General features: G+C 44.8%; 1 protein-coding gene across 4 annotated transcripts in view; it reads left to right on the top strand.

Moving 5' to 3' along the window:
• Positions 1–12,249, top strand: part of LOC146194817 (monocarboxylate transporter 12-like) — a 60,116-nt gene extending 47,867 nt beyond the window's left edge. For all 4 annotated transcript variants that reach the window (XM_084597568.1, XM_084597569.1, XM_084597570.1 and 1 more), the window contains 2 exons: positions 6,639–7,177; positions 11,764–12,249. In XM_084597568.1, coding sequence (XP_084453694.1) covers positions 6,639–7,177; positions 11,764–11,942 — 718 coding nt within the window. In that variant the 3' untranslated portion in view covers positions 11,943–12,249. The remainder of the gene's footprint in view (positions 1–6,638; positions 7,178–11,763) is intronic.
• The last annotated feature ends 7,368 nt before the right edge of the window (positions 12,250–19,617 follow it).

The raw sequence follows: 19,617 nt of genomic DNA, 5'->3' as shown, positions 1-19,617 counted from the left end.
ACCAAGACTGGCATGGACGTGCTGGTACCATTTCCCCTTTCACTCTCCGGTAACCGGTTGGGTCATTATTGCTACGGATTACTTCACACGATACGCAGAAACATCCGCTCTAAGCAACAATACAGGCCTAGAGGTCGCAAAGTTTTTCATCGATTGCGTTGCCCTGCGTCATGGCGCACCGGTGATTGTGATCACTCAAAGAGGTGCCGCATCAAAGTCCAATTGCTGAGCAGATTTTGATTCACAGCCACACATAACACAAGAAGACGACACCGTACCCTCAAACGGACGGCTTCACCGAACGGCTGAACAAGACAATCACTGACATGCAATCTCTGTACGTCGACGCAGAGTCCAAATGATGGGGTGAAGTGCTATCCTTTGTCACTTTCGCCTACAATACGGCGTTCCCGGAAATAATGAACATGTCCCCTTTCCGCTTAGTCCACGGCCGCGAAGTGACCACAATGCTTGGCGCCATGTTGCCACAACTGGACGATGACAATCAGCACGATGATGTTCATAACATTTTACACCGCGCCTAAGAGGCCCGTCAGATAGCCAGGCTGCGAATTCACCAGCCAGCAACGCTGAGATGCCCAACGATACAACCTCTGACGCAGTGATCCTCATTACGCAACTGTGGTTTCGGATACGCCGACGGGGCCTCAGCAAAAAACTCCTCTGCCGATACTTCGGAACGTAAAAGGTGCTACGACCGATCAGGGACCTAAATGACGAAGTTGTTCCGGATGGCATCCACAATTCTTGACGCTCCGCGCTCCCTAAGGTGGTCCACGTGGTTCACCTGAAACCCTATTACGACCGAAACAGTTGACATTTTTGCTAGCGTTTGTGTGTGTGTGTGTGTGTGCACATATGTGAACCCATCAACTGCTTACCGTACTACTTTTTTTTCTCAATCTCAACCTCCCAGCATCGGGACGATGCTTATTTACCCGGGGAGCCATGTCACGGCGCATTCCTCGTCGTCGCTTTGGGCTTTCGCGAGCGCTTGGCTCCTCGAGACGAAGAAACCGAAGTTTTCGTGTTGATCCGCTGGCCTGATCTAGCTCGCTGCTGCTGTGTGACATCTGCTAAGACCTGGCCCCGTGACAATATGAAGTTGTTCAATTTAGTCTCGTCGTCCCATTTATTGTTGACGCTCACCTGTTCGTAAGGAGTAAGCTAGTCTTCAACATCGTGCTCTGAGAGCCGCTGAAGACAGCCGGGTCCCGCTTGCGAAGGGATCCGAAGCAGATGAAAGTTGGACTCGCCTGCATGCCAAGATGTTGAATGTTGTCTGGCATGGCAGGTATAGGAAGAGTGCAGCTACGGAGCTCCAGGACCGACGTTTACACCCCGCACCTCCACCAAATATAGCCTGGGGTTTATTAGAGGTGCTGGGAGCCCGATCTAGGAGCCCATCAGGAACAGTCCAGATACGAGTAGGTGCAGAGCACACACCGATAGCGATGTCACTGGCAACAGCGCACGGGAGTTTCTTCACTTTGAACGTACATCTTCCTCTTTACATAATAATATAATCGATCAATCAATCAATCAATCTTTATTTTATAGGCGCAGGAATAACCATGTGGTCTTCGTGCTGCAGCAGAAATAAAAAAAAGAAAGAAAATGAAAATGCACACACAAGGTTTACACACACCGATAGAACACAAAAGAATAAATAAATAACACGTGAAATGAAACTTAGACGAAAAGTATCACGGAAAGAAAGAAATCAATGAGTAGCATGTCATATACACAGTGAGAGAATTGTTTAGCACATCACCAAAGAAAAAGAATCGATAGAGAGAAAAATGCACCAAATAACTGACATTGGTTATAGTAATATAGATATATACATAAAATAGGCTACCGTTGCAGGCGCAATAATGGCGTGGCACCTAATAATAATAATAATAATAATAGTAGTAATAACAATAATAATAATATAATAACACCTTCTTTGAGCCATATGACATGACAGAGAGACCGGCAGTAAATGCTGCCACATAGGACATCTTGAAGCCTTCGATATCTCCTAAAATATATCCCTCATGCGATATACAGGAGTAAAAGGAGAGTGGTAGAATACAGCACCTATATGCATGCCCCATGCGTCCTCCTGCTTACCCTGCATGCATCTTTTTGGATCCTTTATGGTCTTAGTATGCTCCTACTTACTGTCATATTAGTTCATAACGGATATAAAAATCGCATTCAAACTTCGCGTTTTCTATACCGGTATTCGATACCGGCAGACGCTTACCTGTTCCTCTGTGTCAGTTCTCGGCAGCGCGCGCATGCAAACGTGAAACTACCGTTCACCTCTTTTCTGCACCGGCGCATGAATCGGTTGTAATGCCGCTGCCTCCCTGCTCTCAGTGGAGAGCACTACGTACCCGACGAGTCACCCACGAACGGTTTGCGCATGCGTAAGGAGGCTGAATACCTAGGCACGTCTCAGCACGTGTCAGCACGGCAGTGGGGACGGGCGCGGTGCAGCGGCGGAACACCTGTGGAACGGCGCAAGTGGTAGCCATGGTTACGGCGCATGCGCAGTTGTGGCCTCGGACAGGTACTGCGAAACTCGCTTTTACTAGCCTAGAGCAGCTTTCGCTCCAAAACAGAGTGATGGAGAAGCACTTAGGTTCCGTTCTTAGGAATATGACCCGACAGCGGTATAGAGTCCGGTTTGCCGCCTCCCTTCGAGATGTCTGTGCGCGTAGATGCAGCTAGCTGCTCACTTACTGTATAGATAATTAACTCGTGCTCATATGATGTTGCATTTATTCAACAACATACAGTCATAAGCTGCCATGTTATAGGATCTACCACCCAACAATTGTTTAGAGCCTGTGTTTACCTTGGCGTAGTATAAGAATGGGACTGCGGGCATATGGTCAATGTTTTTGACCAGGCCTCCAAAGGCCCACGAGGATTCGATTCCCAGTTCACCCTTACACTCAAAGGAGAATCCAAGCAAGCGGCTCCTGCCAACAAAGAGATGTCATGAGGTCTCATAATGTCGCACATCCTGTCAACGAAACAGTGCGGACCATATAATAAGCCTACTATCACGTACCTGAGGCACGCTCTTAAAACTTCGCGGACAACACCCAGTATGAAGAGGCCACCACTTTTTAGAAGACCGGTCCACAAACGCCAACGCGCTATAGCTTAATGCAGGTGTGTCCCGCACCGGCAGGTTCTTCAAGTGAAATGCATTAATCAGCATCTAATCTTGAGCTGGGATCCAAAAGGCTGCGCTATATGGCTATTTCTGAAGAACCATGACAGCCCTTTTTTTGTGTCGTGACAATACACTTTAGAATTCAAAAGTGAAAAGACATTTAATGTCAGTTTTGTCCCCAGAGATATCATATTCTGCTGCCACACGTATAGAAACATGTCCAAAAAGGGTTATTAAATAAAAGTTCATAGAGAACAATGACTGCGATACTATTCCTATGAGTTTTCGTTTAACGAAAGCTGGAAGTCTACATGCCAAAGGTAACATGAAATAAGGCATAGCTGGCACTCTCGCCGTTCCATGCACACCGAAATGCACGAGGGTGGCGCTTGTGAATACTTTCAAGTGCCCTACTAAAGGCAGTGCCCTACTTTTTGAAGCTAGATCAGGGTGCCTTAGAACACGCAGCTACAAAAAGAAGTTTAACAATGGAGATGACGCATATGCTGTATGTGGAAACTCCAGTGAAAAAATTGACCACATTATACTCGAATGCAATGGTATCCATCCGGAAGTTGATGCAGGCGCAATCACTTTTCCTGAAGCTCTGGGGTTTAGAGATAACAGTGGCCGGGTGAATAAACCGGCGGTGGAAACTAACAAAAAACGGCTGGAAGATTGGTGGCTTAAAAGCAGAGAAGTGACATAATGTTAGTAATGTAGGAGCAAATTTTAATAAATAGAATGATGGTTTAGTTAACCAATCTAAATCAATAATTAAGATATATGGAGAAAAATGAGCATGATAGCTACTGCTACCACCCCGTTTCAAAGGGGACGCTCCTATATTCCATCCATCCATTCCATCCATCCAAGTAAAGTAAATAGATACTTATTTAACGATTCCATATAATGGTAAGAATCTATGGTAGAAAGAGGGCAGATAGGTGGGATTTTCACATTGCACAAAAACGTGAACAATGTTTTTAGAAAGACTCAATGAGCTAACTAACATTTATTCGTCTGTGCAGACCTTTTACTTAAATTTTGCCAAGTAAAATTCAGGCCTTCAACCCTTCTTCAGGTTCATTTTTTTTTGGTCGGTTATAGTAGGTAGGACTATTCCGCCATAACTGAGTTGGATAAGGCCATAAGCAACATAGAGAAGCTTCAAATACAACTTCCATTATTTTACACTTTGAACTAAACTGCTCTTCAAGTGAAACATTATAACAATATACACATCCGAATGAATAATAAGACCGACTGCAACAGCCCATTACAAGATTTTCTTCTAATGTGAATTCAGGTGTTTCTATCCGGAGTTTTACGGTTTTGTTGGGAAAGCAACCCTACGCTAGTCGTCGAGTCATTTCGCGTGGTTCAGCGTGGTCCAAGCTGCGCTTACACGAGGAGCCTCGTGACAGAAGCAGAAACTAGTTTGTCGGAGCTGCCGTCGTGGCAGCGTTTGACAGCGCGCTCCGCTGGTGCCAAAGAAATGACGTTATAACATCGGCCGGCACCAGCTGCGCAACACTCTATACGTTGGATGCGCGGATAAGAAGTGTGTGTGGTGTGTATATATAGCAAGGAACGCGCGGCTAGAATCGCCCAACTATGCAAAAGGCGAGCCCGACCGCTGTTCAGCGCGTAGCCTAATTGCAATTCTAAGCATAGCGATGCCGCTGTTGGTTTCACAACTCAACTAGGTGTAACCGGAGCTAGACCACTGTCAATTTTTTGTTGGTTGGAAGTCCATCTTCTGCTGGGCAACCTTCCCATCTTTACGTCTCCTGCTCCTTTTGTAGCGTCTAAAATTATGGGCAACATTTAAACTCCGTCTTAAGGGTATGACGCGAAAGCGTAGACTACCGGCGACATATAAATCCCCGTTTTAAACAAGCCGTGTGAACGTGCCTCTTTAACCTAAGAGTAGTGTGAACGCAAGGTTCCTGGCAGGCTGATTCTGATATCGCCCTGCTATATATACCTCCTGCAAACGTAATGCCAGGAATATCGATGTCGATGAAGGGTTCGTTCATGTGAGCTGCCAGCTAAAGCCTGCTAGTCTCATGCTTGGTATTTTTAGCTCACAATGTCAACTCCAGCGGACGGCTGCCAACACCGGACTTTCGGTGCACGAGGCTTTTAACGTTTTTGCTAAGAACATATAGCAACTAACAAGCTTCTTCCACGCCATGCTATTTCGAGAGGGCAGTGTTGCTTGAACCTATTGTTAACATCACGGCCTCAAAGCCTTTACTTTTAACGCACCCCACGTTGCGGCGACAGTGTGCTTTATTGAGAGTATCAAAAAGCGTAGTAAAACGTCACAAATCTCGCGCTGTTCTCTGGTCTATGAGATTTTAAAAGAAATAAAGAGCGGTTTATATTATATCTTCACCTAGATAGTCAGCGGCCTCTGCTGTTCTTATTGAGCGTTTAGTCATTCAATGCGCAGAGGAAGCTATTTTGCTTTGTGAGTGAGGAAAACAGCCTAAAATTGAATAAATTTATTAATATTAAAATAATATAATAACTTGCAAAATGATGCAGTAGGTCACAAGTAGGGTAGGAATGGATGGTACCATTAAGTGGTATGACTATGAATGAGATGCAAATAGGGTGTATGCAAATCAAAAACGGTTACGTGTTCACGACAACGTTCAAGTGGTTATGCAGACAACATGAGCGTGTTCGTTATCTGAATACCACACCTCTTATAAACGATGATTAGTAAATCCTTAACCACGTGTATGTGCCTCAATCAGCCAAAGATAGTGAGCAGCACTTGAAAACATTTGAGTATAAAAAAAGAGAGAAAAATTTAAACATTGATGAAGATGAAACTTGATAAGAGGCGGAAACCTTTTCAATTTGACTCTCGGTACGAATAAAATTCCTTTTATGCCCTGAGGCAATCAACTTGACAAGCAAAAAACTGGCATTCTTTGTCACTTTTGTGCCAATCGACATTAAACGTTAGTTTCTCCAATATTTGTAGAAACTTTAAAGACGTTTCTCGTCAGTTACCCTATAGAGAACAAATTGCTCGCTGTTTGGTTGAAACGTCCAGTTTTATTGATGGCGAAGCGCAAGCTTTGTATATTGTGTGATAACAGAGCATGTTGAAGCTCTTGCTATGGTAGAAAATTTCATACTCTCCACTGCGTCATTCCAAAATGCGATAGTTCATTCGCGACGTTAATCCCCACGAAACCAAACAATAATTCTCTTTTTGTTTCTCTTCAAGGACGTAATGTAAAAAATTGTTCAATAAAACTTGGCCAAAAGACATGCGGCCATCTTTTAGCTGTTTAGTAGCATCACATCTTAATAACGAAAAATATGTAAAGATTGTTCGCCATAAGCTCCAGTGTACACAAAACGTTTATCGGCTGCCATTGTAATTACTAAAACCATGTCGTTTTCTTTTCAGTCCGACGTTAGTGCAAGCCACAGTCTTTCCGGATGGAGAGCAGTGTAACACAAGAGAAGGAGCCACGTTTAAACAAGCCTTGGCGTTATTTATTGCGCCAGCTTTCTATGTCCTCCTGATAACCATTGTGGCAGGTGACTACATCTGCACGGAGGTTACGAAGACTGTCGTCGACTATGGCATAGATAAAGGAATGGCACTCAGCACATCGAAGCAGTTGATAACCTACTTCTCGGTGGGTCAGCTAATCGGACGCATCGCGTTGCCTTTGATGGCCGACCTGCTACCCATCTTCCGGCATCCTCTTTACGCCTTCAACTTCCTAGCGCAGAGTGTTGGCCTTGTGGCTATACCTCATGTTTCCAGCTTTCCAGTTGTGGCTGCGGTGTCCTTGCTGGTGGGAATGTCACAAGGATACATCCTGTGCATGAAGTACGTGTTGGTTGCATCCTACTTGGGCGTCCGCCGTACTGCGGCATGCTTCGGCTTCATTGGCGTCATCATGATACCAGTATCCGCACTAGGCCCATTGACAGTAGGTGAGTATAGGTGCCCCTTAAGGTTTCCGAAAGAACTCGCCACCAGACAACTTATTGCTGCGTGTGAGAAATGAAAGAGCAGGGTGACACAGTGGCAGAAGAGATGTGTTTTAATGGCCAGCGCATCTTCTCGCCACTTCATTCCTCGCCGCTGTTAGTCCGCAAAATGTGAGCAGACCAAAATAGACAACACATTATTCACAATATCATGTAGAGGGCAGAGTCTCTTTCCCACATCTTTGGGTCAGTGCGCTGTTTACGCTTTAAAATTCGAAAACGTGCTTCAGATCGTTTTTTTCTGTTCACCAAATATTATTTTTGATTGCCTCTGCGCCCTGCCCTAGCTAGAATGAACCAATACAGGTATATTATTTAGAATTTGTATCTGAGTAGTACAAAGTGGCACTTTAACTGAACCCTTCATGCAAGCGAATAGATAAGTCCATTATGAACTTCCAAAGAGGTACAAGCACACGGATGTTTAAATTGGGGGTCTCAAAGGCCCTAAAAAAGTTAGCGAGTTCGCAAAGTCTTCAGAGGACACATTATAGAACCTTTTTTTTTTGCAGAAAAGTTATATTACGCGAAAGGCAAACTAAGTACATATGTCCTATTAATAGCACTCAGTTTCTACCCGCCACCATATAAGTTCTGTATTGTGCTTTCCGCACTTCAAGTAAAAACGAGGTGACCCAGAAGCAATGACGCTCTATATGCTTTCATAAAAAACGCGTGAAAGCTTTATTTCATCCCTACATAGTCGCGCTGTACAAGTTGTGCGAAACAATTTTAATTAAAATGAGTACACCACGCTGGATATGGTATCATTTCAGTTCAGTTCAGTCGTTCAGTCATGTCCGATTCTTCGTGACCCTATGGACCATATCACAACACACTTTCTGGTCTCTCACTATCTTTCTATCATCACCTAACTTCATCTGCAGCTCATCGAGGATGCCATCTAACCACCGCATTCACTGCCTACCCTTTCTACGGTTTACCTCAACCTTTCCCAACATCAAATCCTTCTTCAGCGACTCCTCTCCTCATCAGATGACCAAAGTATCTGAGCTTTAACTTTAGAATTTGGCCCTCCAATGAGAAGTCAGGGTTTATGGTCGACAATATCGACTGATTTGATCTGGCAGTCCAAGGAACTCTCAAGAGTCTCCGCCAGCACCACAATTCAAACGCGTAAATTCTTCGGCGGTCAGCCTTCTTTGCAGTCCAGCTCTCGCATCCATATATCACAACTGGAAAGATCATAGCACGAGTTATACGGATCTTGATTGGCAGTCTAATGTCTCTGCTCTTCAATAGGTGGTTAGGCTAGCCATGGCTCTCTTTCCCAGAAGCAGGCGTCTCCTAATTTCATGGCTGCAGTCTCCTTCCGGGGTAATCTTGGAGCCCAAGAAGAGAAAATCTGTCACAGCTTCCACTTCTTGTCCCTTGATGCTCCAGGACTTGATAGGGAAAGACGCCATAATATTTGTCTTTTTAATGTTCAGTTTAAGCCCAAACTTCTCACTCTCTTCTTGTACGCGCATCAGAAGTCTCTTGAGTTCCACTTCACTTTCTGCTATTAAAATGGTATTATCCGCACATCTAAGGTTGTTGATACGTTTTTCAACAATCTTCACTCCAACTGGAGACTCGTCCAGATTGGCCTTCCTTCTGATGCATTCAGCGTATAGGTTAAATCGGCAGGGCAAGAGTATGCAGCCTTGTCTCACTCCTTTCTCAATCTGAAACCAATCAGTAAGACGATGCTCTGTTCTGACTGTGGCCTCTTGCCCTTCATACAAATTCTTGAGACAGATGAGGTGAATTGAAACTCCAATCGATTGGAGAGCTTGCCACAATCTGCTGCGACCTGCGCAGTCAAATGCTTTCGCATAATCAATAAAGTAGAAGTATATGGTGTAAACTCACCCAAAAATGAGTCAGTAATCTGCAACGTGCGATACTGCCACGGCTGTTTTGGTGCGTTTCGAGGCGAATGGATGAAACATATGACGCTCAAATAACACGACCGGCTTCATATAAAATATATTACTTATGCTGTACGTATCGACATGCGATAATACAGAGTTGTGTGGTAGACAAAGCTGAGCAAAATATAAAAAATCGCACCATGCCAAGGAAGCAACTTTACGAAGAGTAATATGACTTCAGTTCCTCATCAAACATATTCGATTGTTTAAACACACAATTCTGTGTAAATTCCATCCCAGGCTATTAAATAAATTGAAAATATCTTCACATCAGGAATAACTTGCTGGTGCATTCTGAAGTGAAAATGTAGCAAGTTTTTAAAATGCTCCATATGATATAAGTAAAAAATAAGCGCTACTATGGCATTACGTCACAATATGCACATAAGAATATTTATTTGCGCTAGCTTGTCAACCTAAATCTCATCCTGCGAATGTTTTGGTCAAATCAGAGCAGAAACCAGTTTGTAACCGGCACAACTATGCCAGGCTCAAGCAACATCGCACAGTGTTTTTCATCTCCTCCAACAAATGTCCCAAGACCATGAGATCAGTACTTCCCTACCTCTTCCAACACACTTCCTTGCAAGATTATATAAAGTTTAGAGACAAATGAACATCCTAATAATAAACAGGATTGGGTTAGCACAACGCAGAGAGCTATACAACGCATAATGGTAGGCGTAACGTTAAGAATAGGAAGCATGCAGGGTTGATCAGAGGAATAAAACGAAATATTAATATTTTGGTGGAAAATAAAAACAAAACCTGGACATGGGCATGGCATGTAATGACCAGAGAGGATAACCAATGATGACTAAGGGTAAAAGGTGAGATTCCAAGGGAAGGAAAGTGTAGCAGGGGCGGCAAAAAAGTTGATGCGAGGATAATTTAAGGACATTTAAGGGGTGTATGTATTCGCCTAGCACAGGAATATGAGCGAGGCGACCGACCCTTCAACGGGAATATTCTGGTTGAGGATTATGATCATGATGATTAGTCTAGGGCATACGCAGACGCATTTTGTATTTTGCCGTCACTACATTTATCGAGCCTTATGTTCTTAGCTTTGGCCTTCAGTACCATTCAAGAAATGAAATTTCGAAAAAACAAAAAGAGTATTACCAAGCATTGAGACATCCATAACTTAACAAGGAGGGTCTTGAAAACGGGCAGCAGTTACATTTTAAAAGAAAGTAGAATACAACAATTTATTCAAATTATGCGCGACAGCCTGCAGAGAGGGTAGTACAGCCACACTGCTCTACCCAAGAGCGCCATCAAACTACACTGTAGTTGCGTGCCTTCAATGAAGGCGCGATTTCCTCGGGTCCCGGAACTGGCGACGAAAAGGACGGGCTTTTGTTCACAAAGATCCCCGTGTCATCCGCTTAGTACTCGTGCGATGTGGCGCCATCGACGAGTGCTACCGCTAAGTCTACGCTTCCTGCCAAATGTTCGCTATAACCCTTTCGCGCCTTCTTGCGTACATGAAGCTCGGTTCAACAGCATATTATCTAGAATTCCCTGGCCCAGCACTGAAAAAGCATTGTTGCAGCAACAAAGCATTATTCCGAAGTCTATATGAATGTGCTCGTATTAGAAAAAAAGAGTACGCAGTTCTGCATGTCGCTTGACACCTTTACAATCGCTAGAAGAGCGTCCATGCAATGGTCATAACAACAAACTGCGTTTCAAGGCAGCTGTTGATAAATGTGCATTGTAATTCCCGCGCTAATTAAGACCACGCATGTAAGACGCCATCCTTAGTGTTTCGCAGCATCCATTGTGAATATGAATAGCTGACGCAGCCTAAGAACAGTATAGTGGTAATACTTTAAATGATATTCAAAATAAAAATGTCCCTGATTCCTCAGTAAAGCGCTGTGTTTGCTTAGGCAATTCACAGTGCCGCTAGAGCCAATTTAACCCTAGTATTTGTTTTTTTTTGTTTTGCTCGTGCCCCTCAGTATAGTGGTATTTGCTTCTGAAGGGTCTGTATTTAACTCATGCGTTGCACACAGCCGTATTAAAGCGAAAAACGTTGCTGTTTCTTTAGCATTGTTTCTCGTCTCTTTACCTGCCGCTCTTCACCGAGAAAAAGCAGCAGCATCTTTACTTCAATATTTCAATGGTTAAGATGATGATAAAAAAGACCAACCAGTAGTCATTTCTTGTGTACATAGGAAAAGCGAAGCTTTCAACGTAGAAGAATAAGGTTTAAAACAATTTTTCCTTGAAGAAAACTTGCATAAAACATTTATTACTATTTAATGAATATTTACTTGCAGTGCATTGTTTCGTGCGATATGGTGTTAAGCGATTTTTCTGTCCGAAACAATCCTTGAGACTCTCTTTGACTCCACTCTTATTAAAGCTTTTAACAACAATAAATATTGGATGTTGATGTCTTGTATGAAATGTCGGAAATCGTTAGGAGTGACGAAGTAATAATTGCCAACGTGAGAGCGCTGGCAAAATATAGCGGCTGGGGCGAACTTCCACGTACAACACATTCAGCATTCAGAGGAGACCTTAATAAACTCTACCTTTGTTATCTTTTTCAGTTCTAAATCATTTCACATATTTCAGGTCTCTTCCGAGATGCAAGAGGATCATACGACAACTTTTACCGGATGCTTGGAGGAATCAGTTTCGTGTGCTTTGCTATATTCCTCGGCTTTCACTTTTGGAACGTGTCACAGAAAAAAGTGGACGATTCAAAACCTCACAGCAAGGAACAGCGCCTCACAAGAAGGGATAAGCAATAATATCTCAGGAAAAACAGAGGCGTCTCACAGCAATTACAGGGATAACAGCAGCGTGTTACTGCCTTTCATAATTGTAATAGAGAGATATCACTTACTGATACAAAATCAATTTTGGCGAACGCGCAATCATTTTTTTTTCTTAACGCCCTTCCTCCTTCGTCACTTTCGGTCAAAGGGATTGTGACGCTTACAGTAATAATCATATTGGAAATTTTGCAACAAAAGTTTCGACAAAAGTTTCGAGGCAAGCATCTGTGGTCTCCGCACTGTTACAAAACATCACGATAAATACAAAATGTTTTTACTTGCAGAATCCGTCTCCTGTGTGCTAGATTGTCCTTGTTCTCGACAGCGCGAACCATGGAACATTGAGCATAGTAGGAAATGGCTGTCTGACGTTTAAAAAAAAACATTGAGCAGATTGAGTAGTAGATAGTTGGAACGACAATTTGGAGAAAATGTATCATCCACATCACCGATGAAACTTTCTTCTTCCACAGGTTGAATGAACAAATCAGGAGATCAGGCAATAAAAGTCTCACCAGTAATCAATTTAAAGCATTGTAGAGTTGATATATATACCGGGTCTCCCAGCAAAATTGAACCAAGGGTTAAAACATAAAATATGTGAGGTAGGCCAGAGAAACCAGTTGCATAGAACTGCCAGCCGCTTTGCGCACCAGAAGCATTTTTGTGTTTTACAATTACTTAATAACTATGTTCATTTTTCTTAATTAACTGAATAATCATTTTCGACTGTAACTGCGAGTTTCAAAGTTGGAGAGCACCTTCGGAAAACACCATTCCATTAACCGCGGTAAAGAAAACGTCACGTGTATCTTTTTTTCCAGGCTCAAAAGAAAGCCCGTGAAATACAAATAAAAAACAAAAATACCAAATAAGTAATTGCAAAACAAAAATTGCCTGTGGTGCATATTGAGGCTGGAAGTTGTATGCAACTGGTTTCACTGATCTACCTTAAAGATTTAATTTTGTAACCCTTGGCTCAAGTTAGCTGGGACACCCAATATATATATATATATATATATATATATATATATATATATATATATATTCTCCAATCAATTTGAAGCATTGTATCGAGCAGATATATATATATATATATATATATATATATATATATATATATATATATATATATATATATATATATATATATATATATATACATATATGCAATGAAGCACAGCAATGAAACACAATGAAGCGTACACGTCGCTCTATAGTTTTTTAAAGCGGCTTAGTATGTTAAATGTTCTCGCATCCTATATATCCTATATATATATATATAACTATATAAATATATATATACATATATATTGTTACGAGTGAAATTGGTTTAATATTTACAGAATATTCGGGGAATCCATGAAAGTACGTACATTCTCAAGCACAGTCTCAGCGAAGCTTTTTCCCGAACGAGTCTACGCTTCACTACTTCGTTCTTTTTGTTCACAAGCGCCCCCGTCCACTTTGTCCTTTTCTTGCACATGCGCAACACCGCGCACCGCAGCTTAATTGACATAACAGTTTCCCCAGGACAGATGAAGCTCGTCCTCGAGCGAGTCAAGGAGATTGGGAATAGCAACGCTTCAGTCGTGCTGCATGAGCCAGCGGAGTCGTCCGCTAGCATCGATTTGTCGATGTTTCTTTACCGATAATGTAAGTTCCTTCACTTAAACGACTTACAACAACGAAGGATCCGGCGTATAGCCACAAGAACTTCTGGTACAGTCCGCGGCGTCGAAATGGCGTCCGAAGCCAAGCCAAATCTCCGGGTTCATAAGTTACTGCAGAATGAGCCGCATTATACCGAACCTTTGTGCGGTCTTGGGAGGCGATAGTTCGCAAACGAGCAAGACAACGCGCTTCGTCACCAAGACAAAGATGTTGCGAGACGGAGGGGTCATCGTGCACAGAGAATGGAAGAAGGGTGTCCGGGAAGGTTGAAGGTGAGCACGCATAAAAAAGAAAAAAGGAGAATATCCGGTCACTTCTTGCTTAGCTGTGTTATAAGCGTGAGTTACAAATGGCAAGACGGCGTCCCAGTTCTTGTGATTTGATGTTACGTACATTTACATCATGTTAATGAAAGTCCGGTTTAGACGCTCGGTAAGGCCGTTTGTCTGAGGGTGATAGGCAGTAGAATGACAGTATTCGGAGCCATATAGAGTTCTTCCACAATATCTGCTGTGAACTGCCGACCGCGACATCTGATGATCACTGGGGGGGCGCCGTGGCGAAGTACGATCTGGTAATAAAAAGTTTGACACATCGGCTGTTTTCGCAGAAACGAGTGCAGACCTCTCCACATACCAGGTCAAATAGTCAATAGCTACGATAATCCAGCGACGGCCGTCAGACGAATTGGGAGAGGGCCAATAAGATCAATCCCAATTTTCTCGAAAGGCACCCTAGGGGGCTTGACAGGTTAAAGAAGGCCAGCAGGTGTTGTGGAGCTTTGTTTGAGACGTTGGTAAGGGATACAACTTGCTATATAGCGTTTCGTTGTCGTGTGCAACCTTGGCCAATAAAATCGTTGTCGGACCCTCGCGAGAGTGCGCGCAAAACCAAGATGATCCGAAGTGATGTTGTCATGAATCGCATGTAGGACAGCATTGCCGAGAGAAGCCGGGACAACAAGCAGAAGACGGGCACCATCAGTTGAGTAGTTCTTTTTGAGGAGTAGACCATCTTCAATAAAGAAAGGTGTAGATGCAGAATTGGGTGCCTTATCAAACAACGGAATAAGTTCATGGTCTTGACTTTGCTCTTGCCGAAATTTTACGAGGTCTGGTAATGTTTCCGTCACAGGCGCCAGACAGTCGTCCAGATCATCTTCACCGACTGCCGTGTATGGAAGAGTAAATTGGGACAAACAATCAGCACCGGCGTGGCGGCGACCACTCTTGCAGTGCGAATTTACAATTTTGCCGTTTGGTTTTTGTAATGCTCCGGCAACATTTGAGCGGATGATGGACACCGTTTTGGGTGGCCTAAAGTGGAAGACGCGCCTCTGCTACCTCGATGACATTGTCGTCTTTTCTCGTGACTTTGACACACACCTCTCCCGTCTGAAGCACGTTTTGACCTGCCTATCTGATGCTGGAATGCAGCTGAATTTGAAAAAAAATGTCGTTTTGCCGCCCGCCAGCTCACCATTCTCGGCCCCGTTGTTTCCAAAGAAGGTGCATCTCCAGACCCTGCCAAACGTCGTGCCGTAGCAGCCTTTCCCAAACCGACTTCTATCAAAGATCTAATTAGCTTCCTCGGGCTGTGCTCTTACTTTCGCCGCTTTATTAGGAATTTTGCTTCCATTGCTGTTTCCTTGACAGAACTTCTGTCCGGCAGTTCCGACCTTTCGTCGTGGTCACCAGCGTGCGACGATGCCTTCAATGCTTTACGACCCATCCTCACGGCACCGCCTGTCCTACGTCACTTCGACCCCACAGCGCCTACTGAGGTCCACACAGACGCCAGTGGTATTGGTCTCGGCGCTGCGCTCGCTCAGCGCAAAGCAGGTTATACTGAATACGTGGTCACCTATGCTAGCCGTAAACTCACGAAGGCTGAATCCAATTACTCTGTCACTGAAAAGGAGTGCTTAGCGATTATTTGGGCTCTTACTAAATTCCGTCCTTTCCTCTATGGTCGCCCTTTTGACGTAGTGACGGACCACCATGCGCTTTGCTGGCTTTCCTCACTGAGAGACCCGTCCGGCAGACTGGAAAGATCGGCTCCTCGTCTTCAGGAATATGATGTCCGCGTTGTTTACCGTCCTGGCCGCAAACATTACGACGCCGATGCACTTTCCCGCTGTCCCCTTAAAGCTGAGGTCGCGAACCTTGCCTCTTCCAACGATTCCCCGCCATCGCTTCACATCAATGACATGCCATCAGCGTAGCGGCAAGACCCTTCAATAAACTCTATCCTCGATTTTATCTCCAATCCTACAGCTGCTTCTCCATCGCGTGCTCTCCGCCGCCATGCTTCCCACTTCGCCATTCGTGATAACCTCCTCTACCGCCGCAACTACTGCGCAGATGGCCGCAAGTAGTTGCTAGTTATTCCCCGGCAGCTACGTTCACAAATCTACGCTGACCCGCAATCCGGTCAAGCGGGCGTCTTCACGACATACACTCGTCTCCAGCTGCGTTACTACAGGCGGGATATGTACACCTTTGTACTCAAGTACGTTCGCGCATGCCTCACCTGTCAACGTCGCAAGCCATCTCCTCAACGTTCTGCTGGAGAGTTGCTGCCGTTACCCAGCCCACCACGCCCTTTCGACCGCGTCGGCGTTGATTTGTACGGGCCGCTTCCCTACACTGCGGCCGGCAACCGCTGGCTATCGTAGCCGTTGATCATCTGACAAGGTATGCAGAAACCGCCGCACTTCCATCTGCCACAGCGTAAGAAGTAGCTTCCTTCATTTTGCAGCGATTTGTTCTTCGCCATGGCGCACCTCGAGAGCTGCTCAGCGACAGAGGACGCGTTTTCTTGTGTGACGTTGTGAAAGCCTTGCTCACCAAGTGCAACATTATTCATAGAACCACCTCCGCCTATCATCCCCAGACTAATGGCCTCACTGAGCGTTTCAATCGTACCCTTGGCGACATGCTCTCTATGTACGTCTCCTCCAACCACTCAAACTGGGACCTCGTCCTTCCATATGTCACGTACGCATACAATACCGCAACGCAGTCTACTACCTGCTGGCTTCTCTCCTTTTTTTTCTCCTCTATGGCCGTCACCCCTCTGCTACAATCGACACCATACTCCCGTATCAGCCAGACATATCAGTGTATACACCTGCGTCTCAAGCAGCCCAGCATGCGGAAGGCTGTTGACAAATCGCCCGCGCATTCACGGCTAGCTCCCAGTACCGCCATAAATCTAACCATGACAGCCAACACTTGACACCGCACTTCTCGTCTGGCGCTCTTGTGTGGCTATGGATACCTTCCAATGCCCTTGGACTGTCTTCAACATTTCTTGTTAAATACCATGGCCCATGCCGAGTTCTGGTGGCGCAACTCTCCGGTTAATTATGGGGTGGAACCTGTTACGCCGTCCCATGATCTACGCCGGCGCGGACGCGAGATTGTTCAAGTCCAGCGCCTCAAACCCTATTACGACCCTGCCGTCTTGCTCATGCCGTAAGTCTCCAAGATGTCTCCTCTTCGTCCCGCGGGTAATTGTGAAGAGGAAGAAGTGTACGAGGAACATGCCAGTCAGTGGCATCGTGATCGCTGCGCGTGCTGGACATGACTGCGTTCGCTGCAGCTGTGTTCGCCGCTGATTTGCCCAGTCCTGCTGATCAAGTCCTGTTGATCTGCTGAATAAACCCCCATTCTTTTCTTACAGTATATATATATATATATATATATATATATATATATATATATAGCATAAGTAAATAGGCGTATTTGGTTGCTAGAGGTGTTATACACAGGTGAAAAATGGCTTCCTACTGTTTCTAAGTTTATTTGGAGCTGACGTTTCGGTAAGAGCCCTGCCTTTCCGAAACGTCGACGCCAAATAAACTTGGAAAAAGTATCAAGCAATTATCTTTCACTTGTGTGCATATATATATAGATATCGCGTGTTCCCGTTCACTTGGACCAAGGTTTAAAAAAATATGCTTTGCCCTATCCCAGTTAAACAAATTTCGAGATGTTCAGCGAAGAGCCTATTATTATTTTTTTTTGTTTTGCATTCTTCAGCTCGCTCAACGTTAGGTCATGCATGTGCACACTGGTGAACCTTCAATAATTGACCAAGCAATCTACTGACATATTTGTCAGTGTTATAATCGGACTTCTAGCCTCGGTTCCCACGGCCCCTGCAGTCGAGCGTGTGCTGGCGAGCGCCTAACGCCCGCTTACAAGCTCTGTGCACCAACGCAAGCTACAGCGCACTTATATGAACCCTCGGCGTCTGGCGTGTCTGGGTTTGCCACAGGAGAGGCCAGACATTCTGGCGCCTCAATGACCGCCGGCACCACGACTGCGCGCCCTGATCTCCTACCTCCTCGCCCCGCGGTGGGAACATTGTAGGCTCTTTATTGGGCCTCTTGGCCCGCAGTCAATTGCAGTGTTCGGATTGGACAGTTTGAACACCAAGGGCTTTCTGGGCGCCATAAAAGAAAGCGCTCGGCCGATGGCCGAGCGAGACTCGTTGAGTCAGTCGCAAGTGTCGTCGCATGCCGTACGTGCTATGCGCCTGTAGTGGACATGGCAGGGTCTCTCTGGCCGTCGCTGTACGGACAGTCGCGTCAATCCAGTAACTTTCGGCCCCTGTTCCAGTATTGTTCTGCACTGAACCATGATTGTAAATATTGTATAAATTCACCTATCGTTCACCTCATCCTGTGGACCTGGAGCCTTAATACCAGGACACTGTCCAGAATCGTGACAGCAGCTAGTGCTTTAATAAGTGCACTGATGGAATGTAAGAATTTGGTTGGGCTGAGAGAGGAAAGTCCTGGGTCAAAAAAGCACATCCGTGTTTCACCGTCCATTTCAAAGTCGGCCGCAGCGTACAAGAGTGCTGGCGCGACGCGCAGGTAGAGCGTGCAGCGCGAGGCTCGTTCTTGGAGGATTAGAGGGGTGAAAGGAGCAAAATATGCAGCAAGGATCAGTAAAGCACCGAAATAAGTAAGCGCGTTTCTTCAGCAATAACATGAACAAAGGAGGCGATTCAGGGAGCCGTACTGCTGTCAGATGTCTGCATTAATTGAACAGGTTGAGGTTCAATGGTGAAGGGGGGAGTGGAGGGGGCAGGGATGAAGGAGGAATTTTTGGTGCGTTAACGAGTGCATTGTTTGTACTCAGTACTCTCCGAAAATTCGCGACAAGATTTTTTGCGTCACCTTCAAGTGCATGCGCCCTGGCGGATAGCTTTTGCTGGAGCTGACCAGCACAGATCGCCCGAAACCGGGAACGAGCTCAAAAGATATTTAACACATTAATTAGAGACTTTGAGAAGCTGTGATGTCGCCGCTGTAGAGTGCATTACCTTTGAAAAAAATGCGCTCAGATATAATCTTTGCGAACTTGTGGGTATCAAATCTAAAGGAATTAGCTAGAGCATGGTTCAGAGTGCTTTGTCTTTTCATTCTATGTAAACCTATTCCCTAACGACATTACAATTATCTCAGTTATCAGGAAACGGCTTATCGTTATCCGCGCTCTTGGCTGTAGCAATGAGCAATAAAAAAATTAGATGCCGATGAATATAAACACATTTGTTGTATTTTGATAAGATGTGAAGCACAGATATATTGGTTAGATAGCAGTATTTGCAATGTATATTTCTTGCAAGGTAAAGCAAAAATAAAAGTGGGATAGCGCACAGCTAAATGTGCCCTGCTACGTTCTTCGTCTGATAACGCCATCTTTCACGCGGAACGTAATGTTTCATCTTGTTCATGATGAAGCGTATGAAAAGCCGTGATATCGGGGGCGATAGAAGCGCCTCCTCCATGCGCGGCGTCGCTCTTTCCTGGCCGGCTGCCGAGATGGAATAAAGGCATTCCTGACAAGCTTCAGTGTGGCCGCTTGCTCTTCGTTCGTCGAAACACTCAGAAACGCAACAGCAGGTGGCAGCGGCGGCAGCTTACAGTACTATTGAGAAAGAATGTGCTTGCTTG

This window comes from Amblyomma maculatum, chromosome 3 (genome assembly GCF_055883805.1).
Source record: "Amblyomma maculatum isolate TAMU_Amacu chromosome 3, ASM5588380v1, whole genome shotgun sequence".
Lineage (NCBI taxonomy): Eukaryota > Metazoa > Arthropoda > Arachnida > Ixodida > Ixodidae > Amblyomma > Amblyomma maculatum.
Note: the sequence above shows the minus strand (reverse complement) of the source record. Positions and strands in the feature narration are given on the sequence as shown.